We start from the raw sequence: 20,113 nt of genomic DNA on the forward strand, positions 1-20,113 counted from the left end.
GGGCCGGGGGCGCGCGCCGCGGGGGGCACCCGGGACGCGAGGCCGGGCCGTCGGGGGACGAGCAGCCGCGTCCCGCGACCCAGCAAGGCGAGGGAGGGAGGAGCAGGGGCGACCCCGCGCGCCCCTTCTGCGAAAACCGCGCACGGCCCAGAACTCGGCTTGGGACCGCAGGCCGCGGCCAGCAGCGCCCCCGGGGCAGCCGCCGCGCTCCAGGGCGGGGGCCGCCGGGCGCGCGCGGGGCCCGGCCGGCTGCTGGGGCCGCGGCCCAGGACTTGCCCGGGGCTCGCGAGGGCGGTCCGGCGCCCAGGCAGGGCCCGTCGCGCCCCGCGGATCCCGGAGAACGGCCCGCGGGGGCCCGGCCGCTCCCGACATGCTCCTCTCCCGCAGGATTTCAAACCCGCGCCGCCGCCGCCGCCTGCCCCTCGCCCGGCCGGCCCCGGCAACAGGCGGCGGCCCGCGTCCCATTGGCCCGGCCCCGCGCCGGCGCGCCGGGATTGGCCGCCGCGCCTCCCCGCCCGCTCCTGCGCGCACCGCCGCCTCCATTTTGTCTGTAGAGGCAGGAGGAGGCGGTCGCGGCGGGGACGCGGAGGCGCTCGGCAGCTGGCTTCTCCGTGCTCGTGGGCCTTGTTCGTCCCGCACCTCGTCTCTCCCTGGAAGGGGGGCTTCGACGCCGAGCAGGGGCCGCCGCCGCCGTAGTCCTGAGCTTGAAGTCGGTGAGTGACGGCGGCGCCGCGGGCGCGGCCATGTTGGCGGCCGCGCTCCCCATTGTTGGGGCCGGGGGCGAGCTCGGGGGCGGCCGCGCCGCGGCGGCGGGCTGGACCCGGCCGCGCGGGACGAGCCACGGGGAAAGGCCCAGCTCTCCTGGCGCGCTGTTGTCCAGGGCTACGGAAGCAGCCTGCGCGGCCCCCGTACTCTCGAAGGGCGTATTGTCTGGTAACTTGGCTTTTTGGAGTAGCACGTGAAAACTTGGGGCTTAGTGCTCCCCGCAGGGAGGCACTTTTATTTATGTAGCGTCGCCGAGGTGGCTGTGGCTCGTGGAAACTTACCTAAGGGGGAAGGACCACAACTAAGTGTCCACAACTAAGGACGCACCTTGCGTGACGTAGCCGTGCGGAGAGGCGGCTTTGTGAACACGGATACATGGTGTCGAAAGATGGGGAAAGCCTCGTGGGACATAACGCACGATCTGTTCGGGAAATTAAGCCAATTTTTTGGCATGGCTGTAATGGCTACTGCTTCCATAGTTTGGCGTAACATTTTGGTTACTAGAGCCGTGTGAGACTCAAAAAAGATCCCAGGAAAAAGTTAACTTGGTGCGGTAAATGCAGACATCGGTCCCAAAATTCCTCAAGGGCGTTCCGGGTATCTCAAAGCTGAGAATTGTTAAATGATAGTTACATTATCAAAGAAAGCCATCTTCAGAAACATCTCATTTTTTCCCTTTTAGTTCAGGAAGTAGTTATTCTTCAAAGTTAACATGTTATTTCCATAGCAAATTGTAATGTAAATGATGTTTTTACCAGTCTTTGAATTGAAATAATGAAATCTTCACTTTTCTAGCTAGGACTTCTCTCAAACTTGGTGCGCTGAGGAGACTCAGATGTTGGCCTTAGCGCCTAGGCTGAACTCAGCAGATCGGCCCATGAAAACTTATGTATTGAGACAAAGGAAAGGATCTGTGAGAAAACAACATCTATTATCTTGGGCCTGGCAGCAAGGAAGAGGCCAGGTCGTGGAAATCCTGCAATCTGAAAAGCAGACTGAAAGGTATAAAAAACTCACATTGTAATGGGGCAAAACCTTTTTATAACACCTATCCTGCTAAATCAGTTGTCTTTATTTTTAGAGGATTATTTTTGTGATATGTTCATTTTTCCTAGGAAGGTAATAAAGGATGTGCAAATAATGAAGTGTGATTAATGAAATTAAAGCTGTAGAGTAAAACATTTTTGAGTTAGCTAAGATATGTGGAATTACAAGTGGGGGCTCAAGAAGCTTTTTTAAAAAATATTTAAAGGGCAGGTTTATTAGGGAAGGGCTAAAACAGTTAAAGACACTTGTATAGACAGAAGCGTCAGGAAGAGCTGCCCCAGAAGGGTCAGGTTTGCCAAGTGAGGCCTGCATAGTTGCAGGTGGGTAGCCTTGACAGGTCACCGGCAGGCAGGAAGGCTGCTGCCCTGCAGAGGAAGAGTGTTGGTGAAAAGAGGCACCTTCATAGTCACAGGTGGGCAGTGGGATTGCAGCTCTAGAAGCTTAAGTCTTTAAGTTCTTATGGAGCTTTACTCAGCACTTTGTTTCTGTTCACTTATAGGTGACAAAGAAGCTGAAGATGGGTGGTGGAGAGAGGTATAACACTCCAGCCCCACAATCTAGAAATGTTAGTAAGAATCAACAACAGCTTAATAGACAGAAGACCAAGGACCAGAACTCCCAGATGAAGATTGTTCATAAGAAAAAAGAGAGAGGACATACTTATAATTCATCAGCAGCTGCATGGCAGGCCATGCAAAATGGGGGGAAGAACAAAAACTTTCCAAATAATCAAAATTGGAACTCTAGCTTACCAAGTCCCACCTCATTTTTTAAGTCTCAAACTAATCATCAGAACTACGCTGGAGCCAAATTTAGTGAGCCACCATCACCAAGTGTCTTGCCTAAGCCACCAAGCCACTGGGTTCCTGTTTCCTTTAATCCTTCTGATAAGGAAATAATGACATTCCAACTTAAAACCTTACTTAAAGTCCAGGTATAAAATAAATTACTAATGTTAAAAGTTAGTTGTATTTACAGGGTAGTTGTCAATTGTTCGGTGACAAATTCACTAGGGAATTAATCCGTAAAACTGGCTAATGAAGAAAATATAATTAGACTTAATCTCCCTTATTAAGTGTTGTACATGCTGTGATGTAATGGTAGTTATCAGTGCAACTGAAAATGACTAAATTACTGTTTTTGATATTAAGTAGTCTGAATTGGGTAAATCTTAAACCATCAAGTTTAGATTTCAGGAATGAGAAGGGAATTGTTTTTTTCTATTCGAGAGAAAATACTAATTTATCATTCATGGATTAGATTTACTTATTGAATGTTAGTGAACCTGATTAGGAGTGCCTGAAATACAGGGACTGAAAATTAGTTGAATATTTTAAAGTTTAATGCCTGTGTAGAAACATCTAAACAAGTAATATGCCAACAACCCGATGCACTGACAAAAGAAAATGTGAATTTTTCTAAATAGTTGCATTTTAATGAACTGCATGGTGGTGATTAGTGGCTGTTTCTTACATGCAGTGGGTAGGTACCTGCCAACAAATACGTCAAACTATTTTTTCTTTTTTAAATAGAAACAGTATTTGGTGGTCACTGAGTAGCTTATGAAATACATTTTTGTATTTAGCACTGCACAAGCTATTCTAACAGTGATCTGGTCTCAAATCCTCCCTGCAAGGCTTGCTCAAAGTGGGGGTTTATAATGTGAAACTAAAGTACCTAAGGAAAGAGCCATGTAAATATTTATGTAGTAAACTTGTAGCATATATATAAAACTTTGTTGGCATTTATCCCACAAAAATAGAATATTTTAGTATGAATTTGCTGAATGTAAGACCATCAACTCTTTTTTTTAAAGTATTATGGCCTAATTTTAGAGGTCCAAAATAATTTGTTTTTAAAGTTTGCCCTTGTGCTCAAGTGCCAGTGTATGTATAATTGATCAGATTGTAATCTATATTTCAAAGTAAATGCTAGCATAAGCTTTATGTAACAAGATTTTAAGCTGTAAAACACTTCCTATTTTTTAAGAGATGTGAAATGTAGTATGGGGCTTTTAATTTTTCTACCTTAAGTCCAAAGATGAACTATTAAAGGGTCCCTCCAACCTTAAATATGCATTTTGACTTTGACTAGTTTTTGTAACCTGTGAGTATAGTGATGCCAGTGTATACATTTTTGTCATCAGCGCAACCCAGGGACCACTGTGCAAAAGATGTAATTTCTTACCTAATACCTTGATAGCATTAAATGCTAAGTGTAACAGTTAACACAACAGCAAAAAAAAAATTGGGTATGAGTGGAATCAATTTAGAACTTCTCAGAACTTATTTTCTAACTTGGCTGCTTTCTTGGTATTTTTAAACAGAATGCTAAGTCATAGTTTTCCAAATAATTTCAGATGACATAATACTGCCCAAGTCAAATAATGAGAGCCTAAAGACAAGTTATAGAGTACTTAACATACACAATATGAATTTAAGCTTGAAATTAAGATTGCTTTTTCTTTGGCTTGTTTCTGTTTTATAAAAGGTTAACACTGCCTAATCTTACATGCACATAATTAACCCAACTGAAACATGACAAGACTGTTGGCTTTTAGGTAGACATTTGGCTTAAACAGTTGTATAATTAACTGCTTTTGACTATTCCTTCTCAGCAGGGCTAACATTAAGACTACGGAACACTTTGGAAATGTCATAAAGCTTATGAATTCCTTTTGTGTCAAGGTCTAAACAAAGCTTAATCATGTATCCCTCTTTTCGCCATTCTAAGATGAGTTAACACAAAAGAACTGCCTTGACAGAGGTCCTTGTTAATTTTTACAAGGGGGCCTTTGGAGGAATCCCAAGAACCACAGTTGCTTTTTTAATAGTCCTGTGTGACTAAGGAGCAAGATGTTTTAAAAAACATTGTCAGGTGATTGTGTCATTGTGAGTGTATTTACACAAACTAGGATGGATGGTGTATAGCCTGTTGGAACCATCATTGATAGAAACTCATGCACGATTGTAACTGATCTAGAGGAAATCAACACTTGGGTCTTAATTTTTCCCCTGTTATACTCCCAACATGGTTTCTATTAAAGGACTGCCAAATTCTGTACTGCATTGGAGTTACCAGGTATAGTGGTTCTCTTACCACAAGGGATGTATGTTCCAAGACCCCCGTGGATGCCTGGAAACCAACAAATAACCAAACTATGTATACGATTCACCCCCCCCCCACCCCGTACATATATACCAAGTTTATTAGGCACATTAAGATATTAACAATAAAATGTAACAATTATATAACAATGTGCTGTTATGTGAATGTGGCCTCAAAATCCTGTATGTAGTATTTTCAGACAGATTGATCGTGAGTAACTGAAACCCGTAAGAGTGGAACCAGATGGGGTATACTGTGAATGTTCTAAGCTAGGTGTCTGTTGGTTTTTGACCAAAACTTAAAACATGGGACTAACTAAAGTGGTTAAGTGTTCAGAGGGCTGAGGGGAGTAGAAAAAAGCCTTTTAACTAAAGTTTAACAGCTTCGGATAAGTGAAACTTAAAGTTAACGATATCAATGTCCTATCTTAGAAAGGTACTTCAAATAAAGATATGCTCAGCCTGCACAAAGTATGGTGACAGGGATTTCCCAATTCATTGTACTTGTGAGAACCAAATGTTGGAGAACCTATCCTCTAAGGGCTGAAGTCAGCCACAGTAAACCTTAAGTCAGTATTTTAAATTCGTCACATATTTTTGCTGGCAGTGTATAGTATGATGGACTCAAGTTCATAATCTTAAATTCTAGTACATTCTGTTCTTTCCAAAAGCAAGCACAAGGTGGAAAAAAGTCAAAGTGTTTGAAAAGTTTTCCAGTGTTACCTTTAATTGCATTCTCATTGGCAATTACTTTGTAAAACAAGAGGGGCAGGGTACAGCTCTAAAACCTCTTTACACAAATGAGGAAGTCTACCAAGTCACAATTCTATAAGGCAGCACTGTCTTAAAAAAATAAGATTTTTCTGACCCCTAGATTAGTTTTTTACTTTACTCTCCAGCATTGAGAAAGGTGACCTACAAAAACTAGACACAGGCCTTGACAAACTCCTCTGTCAATTATCAATGAAAGGACTTACATGCCCTGTTCTTTATTCCAAATAAAAAAGAACCATCTTTAAAAGATGAAATTGTCTTAAAATACATAGAAACGATACAATAAACAACCAACATTGTGGGGTGAGGGGGACTCAGAGGGAAAAAACCTAAAAGAAAAATCCACAGCAACTAGCTATTGTCTTATAGAGGTCAATAGCTGGAGACAAATAGGTTTCAACTTATCAACAGAAAGTTTATTCCTGGGGCTTCTAAAAGCATTCCTGAACCATCAGTGTGTTGTCTCAAGTCCCCCTACCCTGCAAATTCTCTCACGGGAATACGCTCAATACACAACATAGTGAGACTGAAGTTTGGAGAGCCAGGTTGGAAAACTGTTGTGAGTCACAACAGTTGTGAGGTCTTGAGTGACCTTTAACCAACCTCTTTCTCAGTACAAAATACTTCCAGTATCATTTTTAGGAATCTATTAAATTTCCCCTTTAGATTTCATATTTTATCACTTTATGAAAATTAAGTTCTAAAAGTTCCATTATATTAAAGAAAAAAAGGATGGACCAAATGAACAACTATGGACATTAGAATCTGCCACTTTATTTACTGTGTGAACTTGGAGATACTTAAACATTTTGAATAAAATGGGTAAAAATACCTCTACCATTTCATTTTCCCTTTCATTATGTGTTTTCTGCTCTATTTTCAAAATCTTTATAAAGGCTTAAACACTTTCATAGTTTTAGATGAAACTTTACATGGAAAATTTTAAATATGTGGGAGAAATGACAAAATTCAAGTTATGTGAATGATGAAATCAATATATAGGAAGACAAACTTCATATCCTAAGAAGGAACTAAGGAATCAAAACATCTTGTGATACTATAAAAATTATTTATTCACTATACACAGAACATGTCCCCTATAAAATGTACATGTCAATCACTAGAAAGTATAATTTGGTGAACATTTTCTCAATTACAGAACATACTAAATCAGTTGGGGTAACAGCTGTCTGCCTCAAAATAATCTAATTATAGCACCCAGTGTCTCCTTTATATCTAATGCAAAGTTAAATACTTATTTTAGGGATTATTTCCTAATGTTTTGGAGGAGGCAGAGTTAACAATTTAATATAACTCTAGAATATTACAGTCACTGCACAACAAATCAGATTATTACAGATTAAAACATCATTTTGATTATCTGTATTAATGGGATGCAAACAGAAATATTGGATACTTTTAAATGGCAGATAACCACAAGATTACGTATCTTTGATAGTTTTTAAAGGCTTTATAATTACATTAGCATGACTGCTCCAAAATAGTTATAACACACCTCAAACAAGACAATGAGGCCACGGTATAATGATTCACTAGATTGTGCTCAGTAGACATTTATTGAGTAACTGCATTTTATCTGTTTTCTCCCCAATTACCCAGTATAATTTCCGCCCACTTTAAGGGCTCAGTAAATGTTTGCTGAATACACTGACTAGAAAAGAGGTGAGAAGAGATGGACCGACCCTCTTAGGTGGATGTCAAATATAACTAGAATTTAATGTTTAAGGAATATGTAAACTGCATGTGGCATACAAGTAAATAAACTCAGATGCCAACAAAGCAAACCATTAAGCAGACAACACTGGCACTGGAATAAATAAAGGCAATATTTGCCAATGGTGAAAATGCAACTGACTTTAAGAGAAAACCAAGAAAAATTTAAATTGGACCATACCTTTTCTCACCCAATTTAGTTTGAAACAGACCAATAGAGGCACTGTAAGAGACTATGGCTGTCTTCCTCGATACTCAGACATCCTAGTTTCCAATAACTTATTATGGACTTGTTACCCACGAATCAATATAAACCTATTCAGATTTAGGGGTTAGTTTCCACAAGTACAAAGTTGAATTTCCTTTTAATTGTCCTAAAATGCTTACTTTCAAACTTGAAGGGACTTCAATTATTCCATGTAGTTTCGATAACATTCTTTTATCTTTTCAGACCAGAGTCAAAATATTCGTACAGTATTCATACTGCAGCACCTTCCACCCACCCTTTGGTCGCTTGAACTGCCCTTCTTTGGTTCTTTTTCCGCTTTCTCAGATCTTTCTTGAAGTGTAGTAAGCAGAACTGTACTGGGTATTCCAGCTGCAGTTTGGTCTTAAATAAAAGAAGGATGTTTGTCAGTTTGGTTTTCTTTATTCTTCTCTGTGGTATACAGGATTTTGTTAGTTGAACTGGATGTAGCAGCTTACTGGGCCAAATTTTCAAGAGAATAGTACAATAGTTCCCAGGTCTTTCCCCTGGGTTGTAACTTAACAGCTCACACTCTATGTAGCACCTTTCCTTTCTTACTGAAGCATTATCTGTCATTATTTTCTTCTTGCTTACTTGGCTTAAAAGAAAAACAAAACCAAAACCAAAAAACCCTCACAAAAACCGCAGAGACTTTAAGTAAAAAGAGACGAAGTGTCAGTCCTCACTTCAGTCTTGATATGATCTACTCTAATACTTAGCACAGTGCCAGACACAGTAGTTATTACTCAGTAACCGTGGAACTCAACTATGTAATCCTAAATTAAAGCACTGTGTAAGGATCCTCATCAAGTATCAATGAGATCATAACTAACACAGATTCCATTATAATATAGTCCTTTTGAAGTTGTTAGATATGTCACTTTAGAAGACAAGGGTCTCAAAGAAAATGGTCTGAATCTCAAAATAAGTGACACAAGTAAATAAAAATGAAAACATCAGGCCTATGTCTACTAAGAAACCAGACAATTTCAATGGGCTATCTCCTTCAATCTACTTCTTCCAAATAGTCCATTAAAAAAAACCATCTAAGGACCAGGCGTAAGCTCAAATACTGGCTTTCAGTCTTTTCTTTGTGCCTTAGTTTCCTTATCTGTGATATGGGAAAAATAAAAGCATCTTTCTCAGGGTTTTGTGAAGAGGGAACTTTTATGTTAACTCTAACATTAAAAACTTTCAGAATAGTTTCTGGCATATCATCAATACTTAATAATTATCAGCTATAATTGTCATTACAACATAGCTGGAAAACATAAAACATCCAAACCAGTTTCCCCAAGGAGTTATTACTTATTAACTGCTGATCAACATTCAATGAAAAAGTATTTTAAATCATACCATAAACATTTACAAGGCCCACTGTATTTCTGTTTAGGATGGGGAAGAGCAAAATTATTGGTTCACCCAATAATGAAAATATAAACTTAAATTAGCTAACCCAAATTTCACTTTATATGCTCAACACTACCAATAACCCATGAGTTATTTAACTCAAAGGGCTTAATAAGCAATTACAATATGAACTTGACATTCCTATGTTTTTTTAAGTACTATGTAAAAGATGTACCTTTCTGACAAGTTCTATCATATCTAAAGTAAATTTAGCTATGCCTAGTCAACACTGTTTAAAAATATTCTTAACATCTACAAAGGATTTTTTTCATTGTTATTTTAGAATCATATTCAAACTATAATAATTCCAGTTAATCATTATTTCCTTCATTTTGTTTTTATTATAGCATGTTTGCTTAATTTACAGCAAGCAGAAAATAAGCTGGGTCTTGTTTTGCTCCAAACATTGATGTTTTAAAGGTGGTACACAATATTTGTTAAAAAGAACATATAAAAATACCTTTTTAGAAGCTTCTATAAGAAAGAAAATACAAAGTTTAACCCCACAACTTTGCTCTTTGCTAGAACTGCAAACTACTGCTACAGTTTTAAATAGACTTTTTGTTGTTTAAACTATACATCCAGGAAAATCTAAAAAAATTAAAGAAACGTGCATATAAATGATTGCATAGCAGAACATGAACATTAACTGCAAAACAGTAAAGAAACGAAAGTTAGAAATACTATCAAATATACAAAGGTTCTAGAATCAATCCTTTAAACACATTCCACAAACAGTATTTAAAAACCATCTTTTGTTCTTTACAGGCAAGGCCTAGATTACTAAAACCAAATTGAAAAAAAGTAATCCTCTAAAAGGAATAGTTTCCCCACAGTATTTCTTTCTTTTATCTGTAAGCAAGCAATCTAAAAATTTTGAAGATGCTAGCTTTTATTCTGAAATGAAACTGGACATGTCAAGTTACTTTTACTGTCCCTTCCCTCCCCCGTCCCCGACAAACAATCTCTCAGAGAAATAGAAATTATAAATGGTTAAGGGTATTATTTTCTCATTTTTTAGTCAGGTATTGCCACACTACATTGATAATCAAAAATTCAGAGATGTGACTTTTAAAATTCTTCTTTCGAAATTAATTTAAATTTCATGGCACCACACAATCACCTAAAATGGGAGTGTTGTCATTCAACTTGCCTCATATTAAATAAAGTGGTGTGAAGAACAAGCCTCCTTCATAGGGAGGTAGGCAAATTTTGATACAAATGCACATACCAAATGCAGTAAGTATCAAAATTCAGTTCTTTTACACTATGCACACAAACAAAACTGGCTTTGAAACAATTTACCTGCTTTTTAACAGCAGTTAAGAAAATTAAGCAATAATATGGTCACACATATGCTCCTTAATGGTGAGTAACTACATATGAGCATTCTTTCCCCTTAAAATTTTTTTCTGCCATCCTTGGCTAGCTCAAATTTTAAGGTGAGTTTTTCTGATGTTTATTATGTTCCAAATCTTCAAAGAATCCACAAAATAACAAGTGAAGGCTCTATTTTTCAGTCAAAACCTCATTCTCCCTGCAAATGCTACCTAACCCAGTTGGCATCATTCCCCAAAGACAGTGGGGTCCACAAACTATTCCACTGTTATAAATTAGCTATTATCACGGGCCTAGACATCTTGACAAGACAAAAAGGTCCACCCTGAACCTACATGTGTCTGGTAAGTCAGTGTTGTACTGTGGCTACAACTTCACTTTTGTATCATTCTATCTTATTAATTAGCAAGCTACATTTCTATGTTAACAGTTCTACCAAATATGGATATGAAAGTTTATTTTTAATAAGACAATGTTGCAAATTATGGTCAACCAACATCCTTTCACCAATACTTCAAGCATAAAAATGAGAATCTTTACAAAAATATACAGAGACACCACAAATTGGTAGCTGCCCATAACATTAAACAAACTGGACTCTTAGTAAGAGTGGCTTCTCAACAGCATATCATTTTAATTATTACCATTGCCTGGTACAGGGAAAACTGACATGTGTTTTTAAGCATCATTGCAACATTGTATTCCTGATAATTTAAGTAAACCAAACTATGAGTAAATGAATGATACATGCCTAAAAATATCATGGTTTATACTATCAGTGGCCACTGGACTTAGGACTAGTCCAAGACCTTGATCTAGATTTTGACCTAGACCTAGACTGTGATCTTGACTGAGATTTGGATCTAGGTGGTTCTTTTTTCCTTGATTCCTTTTCATATCTTGAGCCAGACTTATAATGTGTTTTGGAATCTGTTTTAGAGGTGCCTCTAGTTTTGGTATGAGATGCAGACCTAGAACGTGATTTAGCCTTCATTTCTTTCTTGGGCTGGGACTTGGACCGTGATCTTGAATTGGATTTAGATCTTGAAAAAGATCGATTTCGGTGTTTGAATCTTTTAAAACAGAGGAGAAATACAATTAGACTAAAAATTAGATTCTATATTAATCAAATTTGTTATTTTTAGAGCAAAAGTTCACTCTGAATTGAAATATATATATATATATATATATACACACACATACACACACACACACTCTAAAGTTTTTTTTCAAAGCAAAGTTATTTACCTATCATTGTCGGAATGGCTTCTGCTACGCCGTGGTCTTCCAGTCGGTCTACTGCTAAAAAGCATATCAGAAAAAGCAAACAGTGACAAATGTCTGTTTACAGAGTTAAAAAGTTTCTGATTAAAAAAGTAAACCATAAAACTTAAAAACAAAGCACTAAAATAATTTTAGTTTCAATGAAGCATACAATGTATACAATTCAAAGTATACAAAAAGGTAAAAAAAAATCTTGTCCACAGACTGCTGATACACATTACACTTACTTTCTAGGACTATAAGATCGTCTATAGTTGTAGTCGAAGGAACGACTTCTTGATCTCCTCCTTTCATAACTTCGGCTTCGAGACCGCCTGTATCTGTCATAATCATCATAGCGCGAAGAACTGTATACATTCCTCCCTTCCTTGGCTTTCATCTGATTCGGAGCTATGAAATATACAGAAAAGAAATATATAGAAAAACAATTGCATCCCCTTCCTTTAGCCCTGCCCCCCATCTGTGTTAAGGCTGTGAATAGTAATCTTGAAAAAAGGTAAATATTGACAAAGAAGTCTATCTGAAAACAGACTCAAACATCTCACATACAGCTTACTGTCCAAAATTATGCTACTTTAATATAAAAATATATCATAAAAGTATTAAAAAACTACAAATTAAAATATGAACGACTTATGAACTATATGCAAATTTGGAAATATCCTGCCAAGGTTTCCATTCATCAGGAACACAAGTTACAACAAAATACTATTGTTGGTGGCCCATGAACAATCTGTAGTGCCAAAATGCAGAAACAGACATATAGTTCTGAGACCATGAGAAAAGTTAACGAATGCCTCAAACATACCTATCACCCTGAACAGTACTCAATTCTTATGTTATCTCACATCTACAAAGCAAATACTTCATGTGTGTATTATATCTATAAATAACATAGGGAATACCCAGGTCAACCCCAATGTTCCTCTGTTATTTTCATCTTTCATTATCCTGCCCAAGGTAACAACATATGATCAAGCCCAAATTCAAAATATAGGCCTTGACTCCAAAACCTGCACTCGTGCAGCAAACACCTGCAAGTATATGCCTGCACAATAAAAAGAACCCCTAGTACTAATCTGAAACTGATTCTAGGTGTAACCTATATAGCCTTTCACAGTCTAGTTCTATCTGTTCATTCCCACAGCCATGTACTCAGTCATCCAATTATATACCTTGAAGATCTTTGAAGAAAAATTGCTCAAGAAACCTAAAACTCTCCAAATCTTATCCTTTTCAATCTTACTCAATTCCAAATATATAAACATGTCACAGCTAATACATGGATTTATTTTCTGAAGAGTCTGAACTTATTTCAGGCACTCTCACCCCTACATTCTATCTATATCCACCCTAAAACCTTTTTTAAACATCTCACATGAAAAATAAAAAGTATTCAATGTACTCCATCCTCTCAAAAACGACCTTTTTGGGTTTTGAATAGATAAACTGCACAAATATTTACAAGAAGAATCTCAAAACCGTGTCTAGTAAGGGTGCATCACGCATATATTAGGCATAAGGGTACTTACTCTTCCGATCCCCCTGTGCAAACTGTATCTCAATTTGGCGTCCACAAATCCATTTTCTGTCCAAATTATGCAAAGCATCTTCGGCATCACGAACATCCTCAAATGTGCTAAATGTTAAGGGGCTTGGGAAGTTTTGCAAACTTTGATAATGAATGAGAGTTCAGTTGGTAAGTCTGAAGCACTTCACAATCTCGCGGTATTATTCTAGAAAAAGCAGCCAGACCCCATTTACTAGTTGGCTGTATCAGCTATAAACACTTCCCAGTGCTAAAGCACTTGTGATTTTCTAAGGCATACAGTTGAAAACACATGTGACTACATATTGTAAAGTTACTGAAATGAGACTGGTTATAGCTGAACTACCAAGTATTTCCACTAAACATTTTTTCTTGAGTTTTTAAAAATTAACTTTACAAAAACAAGACAAAAAAGAAATGTCAGTTGTTGTATGAGAAACCAAAAATTTCTTAAAATAAAACCAAAACTGTTTTTTTTTCATTTTTGTTTCAAATGAAAATAAGAAAATGTCAATAGTTCTTGTGTAAGCAACCTAAATATACCTTACAACCTCAAATTAATTTTGCTGTTTTCTTAGACATTTGTAACTATTACTTCAGGTAGCTGTCTTCCCTGTATCACAAAGGCAAGACTGGTATGCTAGCCACTTGATAGCAAGCAATACTCAAAACACCCCTCTATCAAAGCACATTATACCATGCACAAGCTATAAAAGCATGCTGTAAGAAATAACAGACCATTTATAAAGATTCCTGGACCGGGAAGCCCTAGTATACTAAAATACAGTTTCCTGCAACGAGGTGGGTTTGGGGCTGGTTTTCAACTTGAGGATTTCAGGTTCACATTTATCAGTCTGAAGCAGGAACTGCTGGTATACTGTTTTTGATCTGAGAAGCTAAGCTGCCTTGTCTTTCCCCCTCAATACCAGCCATATCCTGAGAACTCTTGGTTTTACAAAGATAATCTGTTCATTTTTAGCTCTTTCCCTAAAACCACCATCCTAACAGAGGCCAAGTACATATTCAGTGTTTGATATAAAAGCTTGGAAAGGGAGTTAGGTTAGATTTAGCTGTGGATTTCTATCCTAAAAAAAAAAACTTAAAAATCACTATTCCATCTTGCTATTTCTATTTTTTCTTAAGATTTATTCATGCATACAAGAACCGGGGGTACAGGCCAGATGTGCAGGAGAGTGAGAGGATTCACCAGACAGAGCAGGGAACAGAACAGGCAGACTGACTGAAACACACTGCTGGGGGGAGCAACGGGCGAGAGAGAAGAGGTCTGGCCACACCATGTGGATATCTCCACGGCCGGTTGGGATCGAACCTGCATTGCAGAGGCTGTGGACAGCTTCACAGCGCTGCACTCAATAGCCTGTGCCACCAAAGAGGCCCCATTTCTATTTCTTAATTTGAGAGAAGAACGCAGATCTTAAGAGCTGATTTAAAAAACACCCCGAAGCGACATACTTTTTTCAAGACTGATACTAATACCCTATTATTCCAAAAGTTGACCTCACTAGATTTTCTGCTTTTTTGTTTTCAATGGCTACTTTTTTGTTTTGAAAGGAATTAAGGACCACACCAGGTTTCCAGCTCTCTCCCTGAGGTTACTATGTGTAGGTTAAGGGAGATGTTCTCCTAAGCCCTAAATCATGGCGCTTTCAACATGACAAGGCAAAGCAATTGGGGGGGGGGAGGGGGAGAAGAGGTTTAGAACTTTGAATGCTGTGACTGTTACCTCTCAACATTAATGCAGTTGGGCGCTAAAATAAATGAAAGGAGTAATTCTCTTAAAGGGCATGCTACTTTATTACTTCAAGAGACAGAAAAGACATTCAAAAAGGATTTAGATTGAGCATGAGAGCAAATTATCTTTTAGAGCTAACCCTCAAAAACAAACCTGGACTGGATGAAACATGGTAAACTACTTTACCTGTTAAGAGAGGCTAACTAGTAACTGGGTCAGGCAGAAGAGATAACTATGGCAAGGGCAGACACCAGTCTGAGGCCAGTTAGTACTCAGGGTTTTTCCTAAAATCCTGACATCTACTTCTCTTAAGACAATAGAAACACTGTGTAAAAAATACATGTTGTTCTCCTTAGGATTCCTTCAGATGACAACTCTTTTGTGGCTCAAGTATCATATGTCTTGTGCCAAACTGCTGCTGATCCTGGTTCCCAGGCTACTTCACAGCTGGGTAAAATCAGGTCAACACTACAAGCCAGAATACATCACTTAAAAGAAAGACAAAAAGCCAAGCCAGATATAGCTCTTATCCACTCTATAACAGAGTTTTGCAACCAATACCTACAACTGTCCTTGAGTGCTGGCCCTGCAAGAGTAGCAGCTTCTGGCCTTTACGAATAAGTCTCACCAAGACTCCACCAAGTTTCAAGAGGTCCATTAAATTTAAGATTTTTTCCCCTAGCTTGAAGTTCACAGCCCGAACCTCTGTTTTCATAGGAAGCTCTCACTGAAGGCAGTAATGTCACCCGAAACTCGGGGCCAGGGAATGCTTTCCCATAGATCATGTTTAGGTAGCCATCCCGGGGATAAGGCCTTCTGCAATCCATCCAGGGCCAGCTGATTCTATTCAGTAAAGCAGTGCAAGGCCAGCAGGATTCAGAGAACTAAGATTCAGAAGTTAGGAGTTTAAGTGTGCTCCCAGCAGTCACTTTAAAATCGATCAATAAACAGGTAGTATTTCTAGTGGCTCTGACCCTAACAAGACAAACCACAACTATTTCTAAGTAATCCCCAGAACATGCACCTGTCTCCCCTTAAGTATGGTTCTGAGGAGTCAGTTCAACCCCAAAACTTCATGCTATTCCAAAGAGCACTGCCTGCTACTCTATGGCACCTGACCACCTGGTCCAAAACAGAAGTATGCTGAGTTTAAGCTTAACAACATACATCCTGGTGTACTTTAACTTGACAAGCTATGAGAGAGTGCATTTATACAAGACCACAATCACAACATCAAAGGCCCACATAAATCAAGTTACAGGTTTTGTCACTAGACCAAACCAGAATAATTTTGAAAATTAACTGCTTACAAAACATTAAAAAAAAAGAAAGAAAGAAAATAGTTATTCTGTAGGATACATCAGGTATGACTCCTTTAATCTTGGCCATCATTCAACTTCATCTTGACCTTTAACTCTTTAAGTGCTTGTCAGAAGGACTTGTCATGAGATGCGTGGCCAAATATGACAGATGGCTTTATCTTTAACTTTGAAAAACAACCTTTTCCCCCTTTTGTAGATAAAGCGAGGCTTTGTCTCCCATTAGGCTTGTCCTTCTTCCAGCTTTTCTTTATTTTTTCTTTTCCCAAACTCTCCCTTCTCTTCAAGCCTGATCCTTAAGAGGTCTTTGGCTTGTCTACTTGCCTTAAGTGTTGAACTCTACTCTAAAGGTTCTTTCATGCTTTCTCTTTGGGGTCGCCATAACTGTACAGCTTTACATTCTCTGAGGTAACAACAGAGGACAGCAAATTAGGGGACAATATTAAAGAAGTTTACCTCATTGTTATACAATTTGTTTTTGATCAAGTGATTCAAATTAACAAACAATACCAAACTTTAATTGCTAAGCACAAGAACATATTAATTTTTAATTTGACTTACATTAACGGTGGTAGCAACCAGTGCATTCAAATTTAAATCACATTATCATTATCACTGATTTGAATTTTAGCAGCATGAATGGGAATTTAAATATTTTACCATTTTTGGATTAACTTTAAGAAATAATAAGAGCAATGTGTGAGTCAGAATTAATTTTCAAAAATTTGAAGACATAAGACATTTATTAAGAGGACAAAAAACTACTTTTTAGATGTTACCTCTTACATAAACTTGAATTTCAAACTTCAACACCCCTCACTAATCAGCCATCTGAAGAAAGGATATTGAACATAAGCAAATCCTCTTGGACGGCGAGTGTAGAAATCAAGTGGAACATACACATCAACTATAGGACCATAACGACCAAATTCACGTCGTAAGTCTTCAGACCTAAAATATCATAAAAAAACCCCAAATTTTTATGTTCACTCCCTTCGATGAATTTCTTTGTAAGACAGTTATCTTCCTGTAACAGTTCAATCAATAAAAAGGACTGTGTGCTGACTCCCTCAGTGGTCGGAGACACAAGCTTTCCGTATCGCATTAAGAGCCAACTTGAAGAACATACAAAAATGTACAGGCAATGTTTTCTGATAAAGGAACGCTAGCATTCACTTTTTTGGGAAGATAAAGTTTGTAATAAAGTCTATTACTATCTCACATTAACAACAGACATTTTAAGGTAATCCGATCACAATTTATCTCTATTGTTTTTGCCCACATCGTTCTTTTTTACGATAGGTATACCAGCATTAGATTCCATGGAAGTACTGCTAATGCGTTTCTTTCACAGTATGTCAAATCAAAGCGAGAATTCTGAAATTACCAAGCACTTACTTTTACTCTCAAATTTGAGTAACAGGGTTAACACCTAGTACCAGGTAAATAAGTTCGAAAAAAGTCACGCAACTCCTTAAATGCCGAAAAGGATATAAAGGGGAAAATTTTCTAGACGCTTGCAGTAAAAATTTGTGCTTATTTTCCTATTTAGGACAGAAGAATGTAAACCATACAAGGTTACCCCAAGTAATTTGGCTTCTTTTTTTGGGGACAGAGCGATCATTTGTGAAATACAAAGTCTCATCTTGTAATCAAACCCCTTCCCCAAAATTCTGCGGGCAACTCCAAACAATTAAGGGAATTGCTGAGAACAAAGGCACGGTCTGGATTAATCCAATTTAGCGACCCGTATCCGAAAGGTAGAGGCTTCCGAAATCCTTTACCAGGAACGGGGAGAACTACTTCGTACCGTTCAAGTGGTCCCCCAAATTTCGGCATTTCCTTCCTCCAAAAATCGCCACCATTTAAAAAAAAAAATCCACAAATATAAAACAAAAGGTAGCGAACGTGTTGCCACCTCCCCTCCCCCGATCCCGTTATTTCGATGCAATTTTTTTAGTTAAAAAAAAACAACAAAAACCTCCGGGCCGAGGGGCGTGCACCCCGAAGAACGTGGACGCCAACAAATCAATGGGGAGCGGGTGCTCGGCCCGAAGTGGGCCGGGAGGAAACGGGGAGAAAGGGGCCCCTCTCTGCGGGGGAGGGGACCCAAAACCCGCCACGCGGCCGACACAGTCCGGGAGGCCAAGGGGCGCCACCCCGGTTCCCACGCGGCGGTTGAGCCGGCGGCGCGGCCTAGCTCGGGCCCGAAAGCCGACCCGGGCCCGCCATCTTCGCCCCTTCCCCTCCCCCGGCCCGGCGCGCCGCCGCCACCGCGCTCCGGTGCTCTCCGGGCGCCTGCGGCCTCCGCGCGTAGGCCCGGAGGACCTGCCCCAGGCATACCTGGTGTCGTCGGCCACGTTCCTCACGAACAGAGACGTGTTGGGGGGGCGCAGGTAGCGGGACATGGCGGCGGCGGGAGGCTCGGCGGAGTAGTAACGGGCTCGGCAAACCGTCCGCGGCTCGGGCGGCGGATCCTCAGGCACACACAGCCGGAGGGCTCCGCTACGGCAACCGCCTCTTCTCGCGATACTTCACTCCCGCCTCCAGCCCCCCCCCCACCTGGGCGCAACGCCGGGGCCGGCAACGGTTCTTTCCCGCGAGATCAGCGGGCGCGCGCCTGCGCACGCGGGCGGCAGAGGGACGGGCCGCGTCCTCGGCCTCATTCATTGGCCTCTCGCGCGGTCCCCGCCCCTCCCCCAGCCTGGTCTTTCTTTCTTTAGTGCTTTATTTTCCCGCCCTTTTTTTTTTTTTTTTTTTTTTTTTGCCTTGCCCGGTTCTCCCCCACCAGCTTAAGTCAGGAAACGGATGGTTTAACCCTTACTCCTGACTTTACAGTTGTTACGAACTGGGCGAAATTTTAAAAATAATTTGGAGAATCCGCCATTCGATTTCCCGTCCAGCTCATGCGCTGGCTTTTGTTAGATCACTGAGCAGCCAGGAAAGATTTTACAGCCTCTCGAATTGAGTGTGAAAGGGAAGGTGTGTTTTTGCAGAGAGGGATTTTCTTTTCTTTTTTTTTTAAATTTTTTAAATTTTAAATTTTTATTTTTTTGAAAGATTTATTTTTATACAAGACCCCAGATGGCCAGATGGTACAGGCCAGATGTGTGGGAGGGTGAGAGGATTCACCAGAGACAGAATGGGGAGCAGAACAGGCAGACTGACGAAATACAATGCTGAGGGGAGCCGCGGGCGTGGCAGGAGAGGTCTGCCGTGCCATGTGGGTAGCTCTACAGCCGGCTGGGATGGAACCCGCGCTGCAGAGGCTGTGGATAGCTTCACAGTGCGGTGCTCAACCGCCTGCGCCACCAGGGAGGCCCCAGAGAGGGGTTTTCTGTGCTCCTCCGCTCACTGGGAGTGTCTTTGCCTGGGGCTGCCCTGGGCCCACTTGTGTCATGTCCCCCAACCCTTTCCGAGCTCTGTCCTTCCCAGTAAAGGCTGTTCCCACCCTTAAGGTTGGGTTGCAACCTTCACCTCTTAGTCTCTTGTCCTCTGCGGTGTTGCCGATGATTTCCCGGGCATGTAACGTTCCTGCACTGTGGTGGTTCTGTAACAGGGTGGTCCCCAGGAAAGGGGGAGGTTCTGTAACAGGGTGGTCCCCAGGAAAGGGGGAGGTTTCAGGTTCCCTGCCCCACCCAAGGGAGGGTGGAGCTGAGCAGGAAGAGGAGAAGCTGGAGAAGAGACTGAGGAAGGAAGCAGGATGGAGCCAGGAGACCTGGAGGAGGCGCATGGAGCCTAGAGACACGTGAAGAAACTGCGCTTGTCTTTTGGTCGTGGACTAGG

At 40.4% G+C, this 20,113-nt stretch overlaps 2 protein-coding genes across 6 annotated transcripts; one reads left to right on the forward strand and one right to left on the reverse strand.

The window, feature by feature from the left end:
• The first annotated feature begins 551 nt into the window (after positions 1-551).
• On the forward strand, positions 552-6,539 carry PNRC2 (proline rich nuclear receptor coactivator 2). The gene is made up of 3 exons (XM_037501377.2): positions 552-713; positions 1,561-1,767; positions 2,312-6,539. Exon 3 carries the CDS (start codon positions 2,330-2,332, stop codon positions 2,750-2,752), a length of 423 nt encoding a protein of 140 aa, XP_037357274.1. The 5' UTR covers positions 552-713; positions 1,561-1,767; positions 2,312-2,329; the 3' UTR covers positions 2,753-6,539.
• A 209-nt stretch (positions 6,540-6,748) lies between these two features.
• On the reverse strand, positions 6,749-18,851 carry SRSF10 (serine and arginine rich splicing factor 10). 5 transcript variants are annotated; one of them, XM_054690891.1, is made up of 6 exons: positions 18,671-18,851; positions 17,172-17,278; positions 13,239-13,340; positions 11,934-12,096; positions 11,671-11,721; positions 6,749-11,495 (listed from the first exon to the last, which is right to left on the reverse strand). In XM_054690891.1, the coding sequence occupies exons 1-6, from the start codon at positions 18,733-18,735 to the stop codon at positions 11,198-11,200; spliced, it is 786 nt and encodes a 261-aa protein (XP_054546866.1). In that variant the 5' UTR covers positions 18,736-18,851; the 3' UTR covers positions 6,749-11,197. The 5 variants fall into 5 exon arrangements, with proteins under 5 accessions (XP_054546866.1, XP_054546865.1, XP_054546868.1 ...); XM_054690890.1 differs by having other exon boundaries at positions 11,671-11,724; positions 18,671-18,850; XM_054690893.1 differs by having other exon boundaries at positions 6,749-8,037; positions 18,671-18,849.
• Positions 18,852-20,113: the final 1,262 nt, after the last annotated feature.

This window comes from Talpa occidentalis, unplaced genomic scaffold, assembly GCF_014898055.3.
Source record: "Talpa occidentalis isolate TD23 unplaced genomic scaffold, MPIMG_talOcc4v2.1 talOcc4.9, whole genome shotgun sequence".
Taxonomy (NCBI): domain Eukaryota; kingdom Metazoa; phylum Chordata; class Mammalia; order Eulipotyphla; family Talpidae; genus Talpa; species Talpa occidentalis.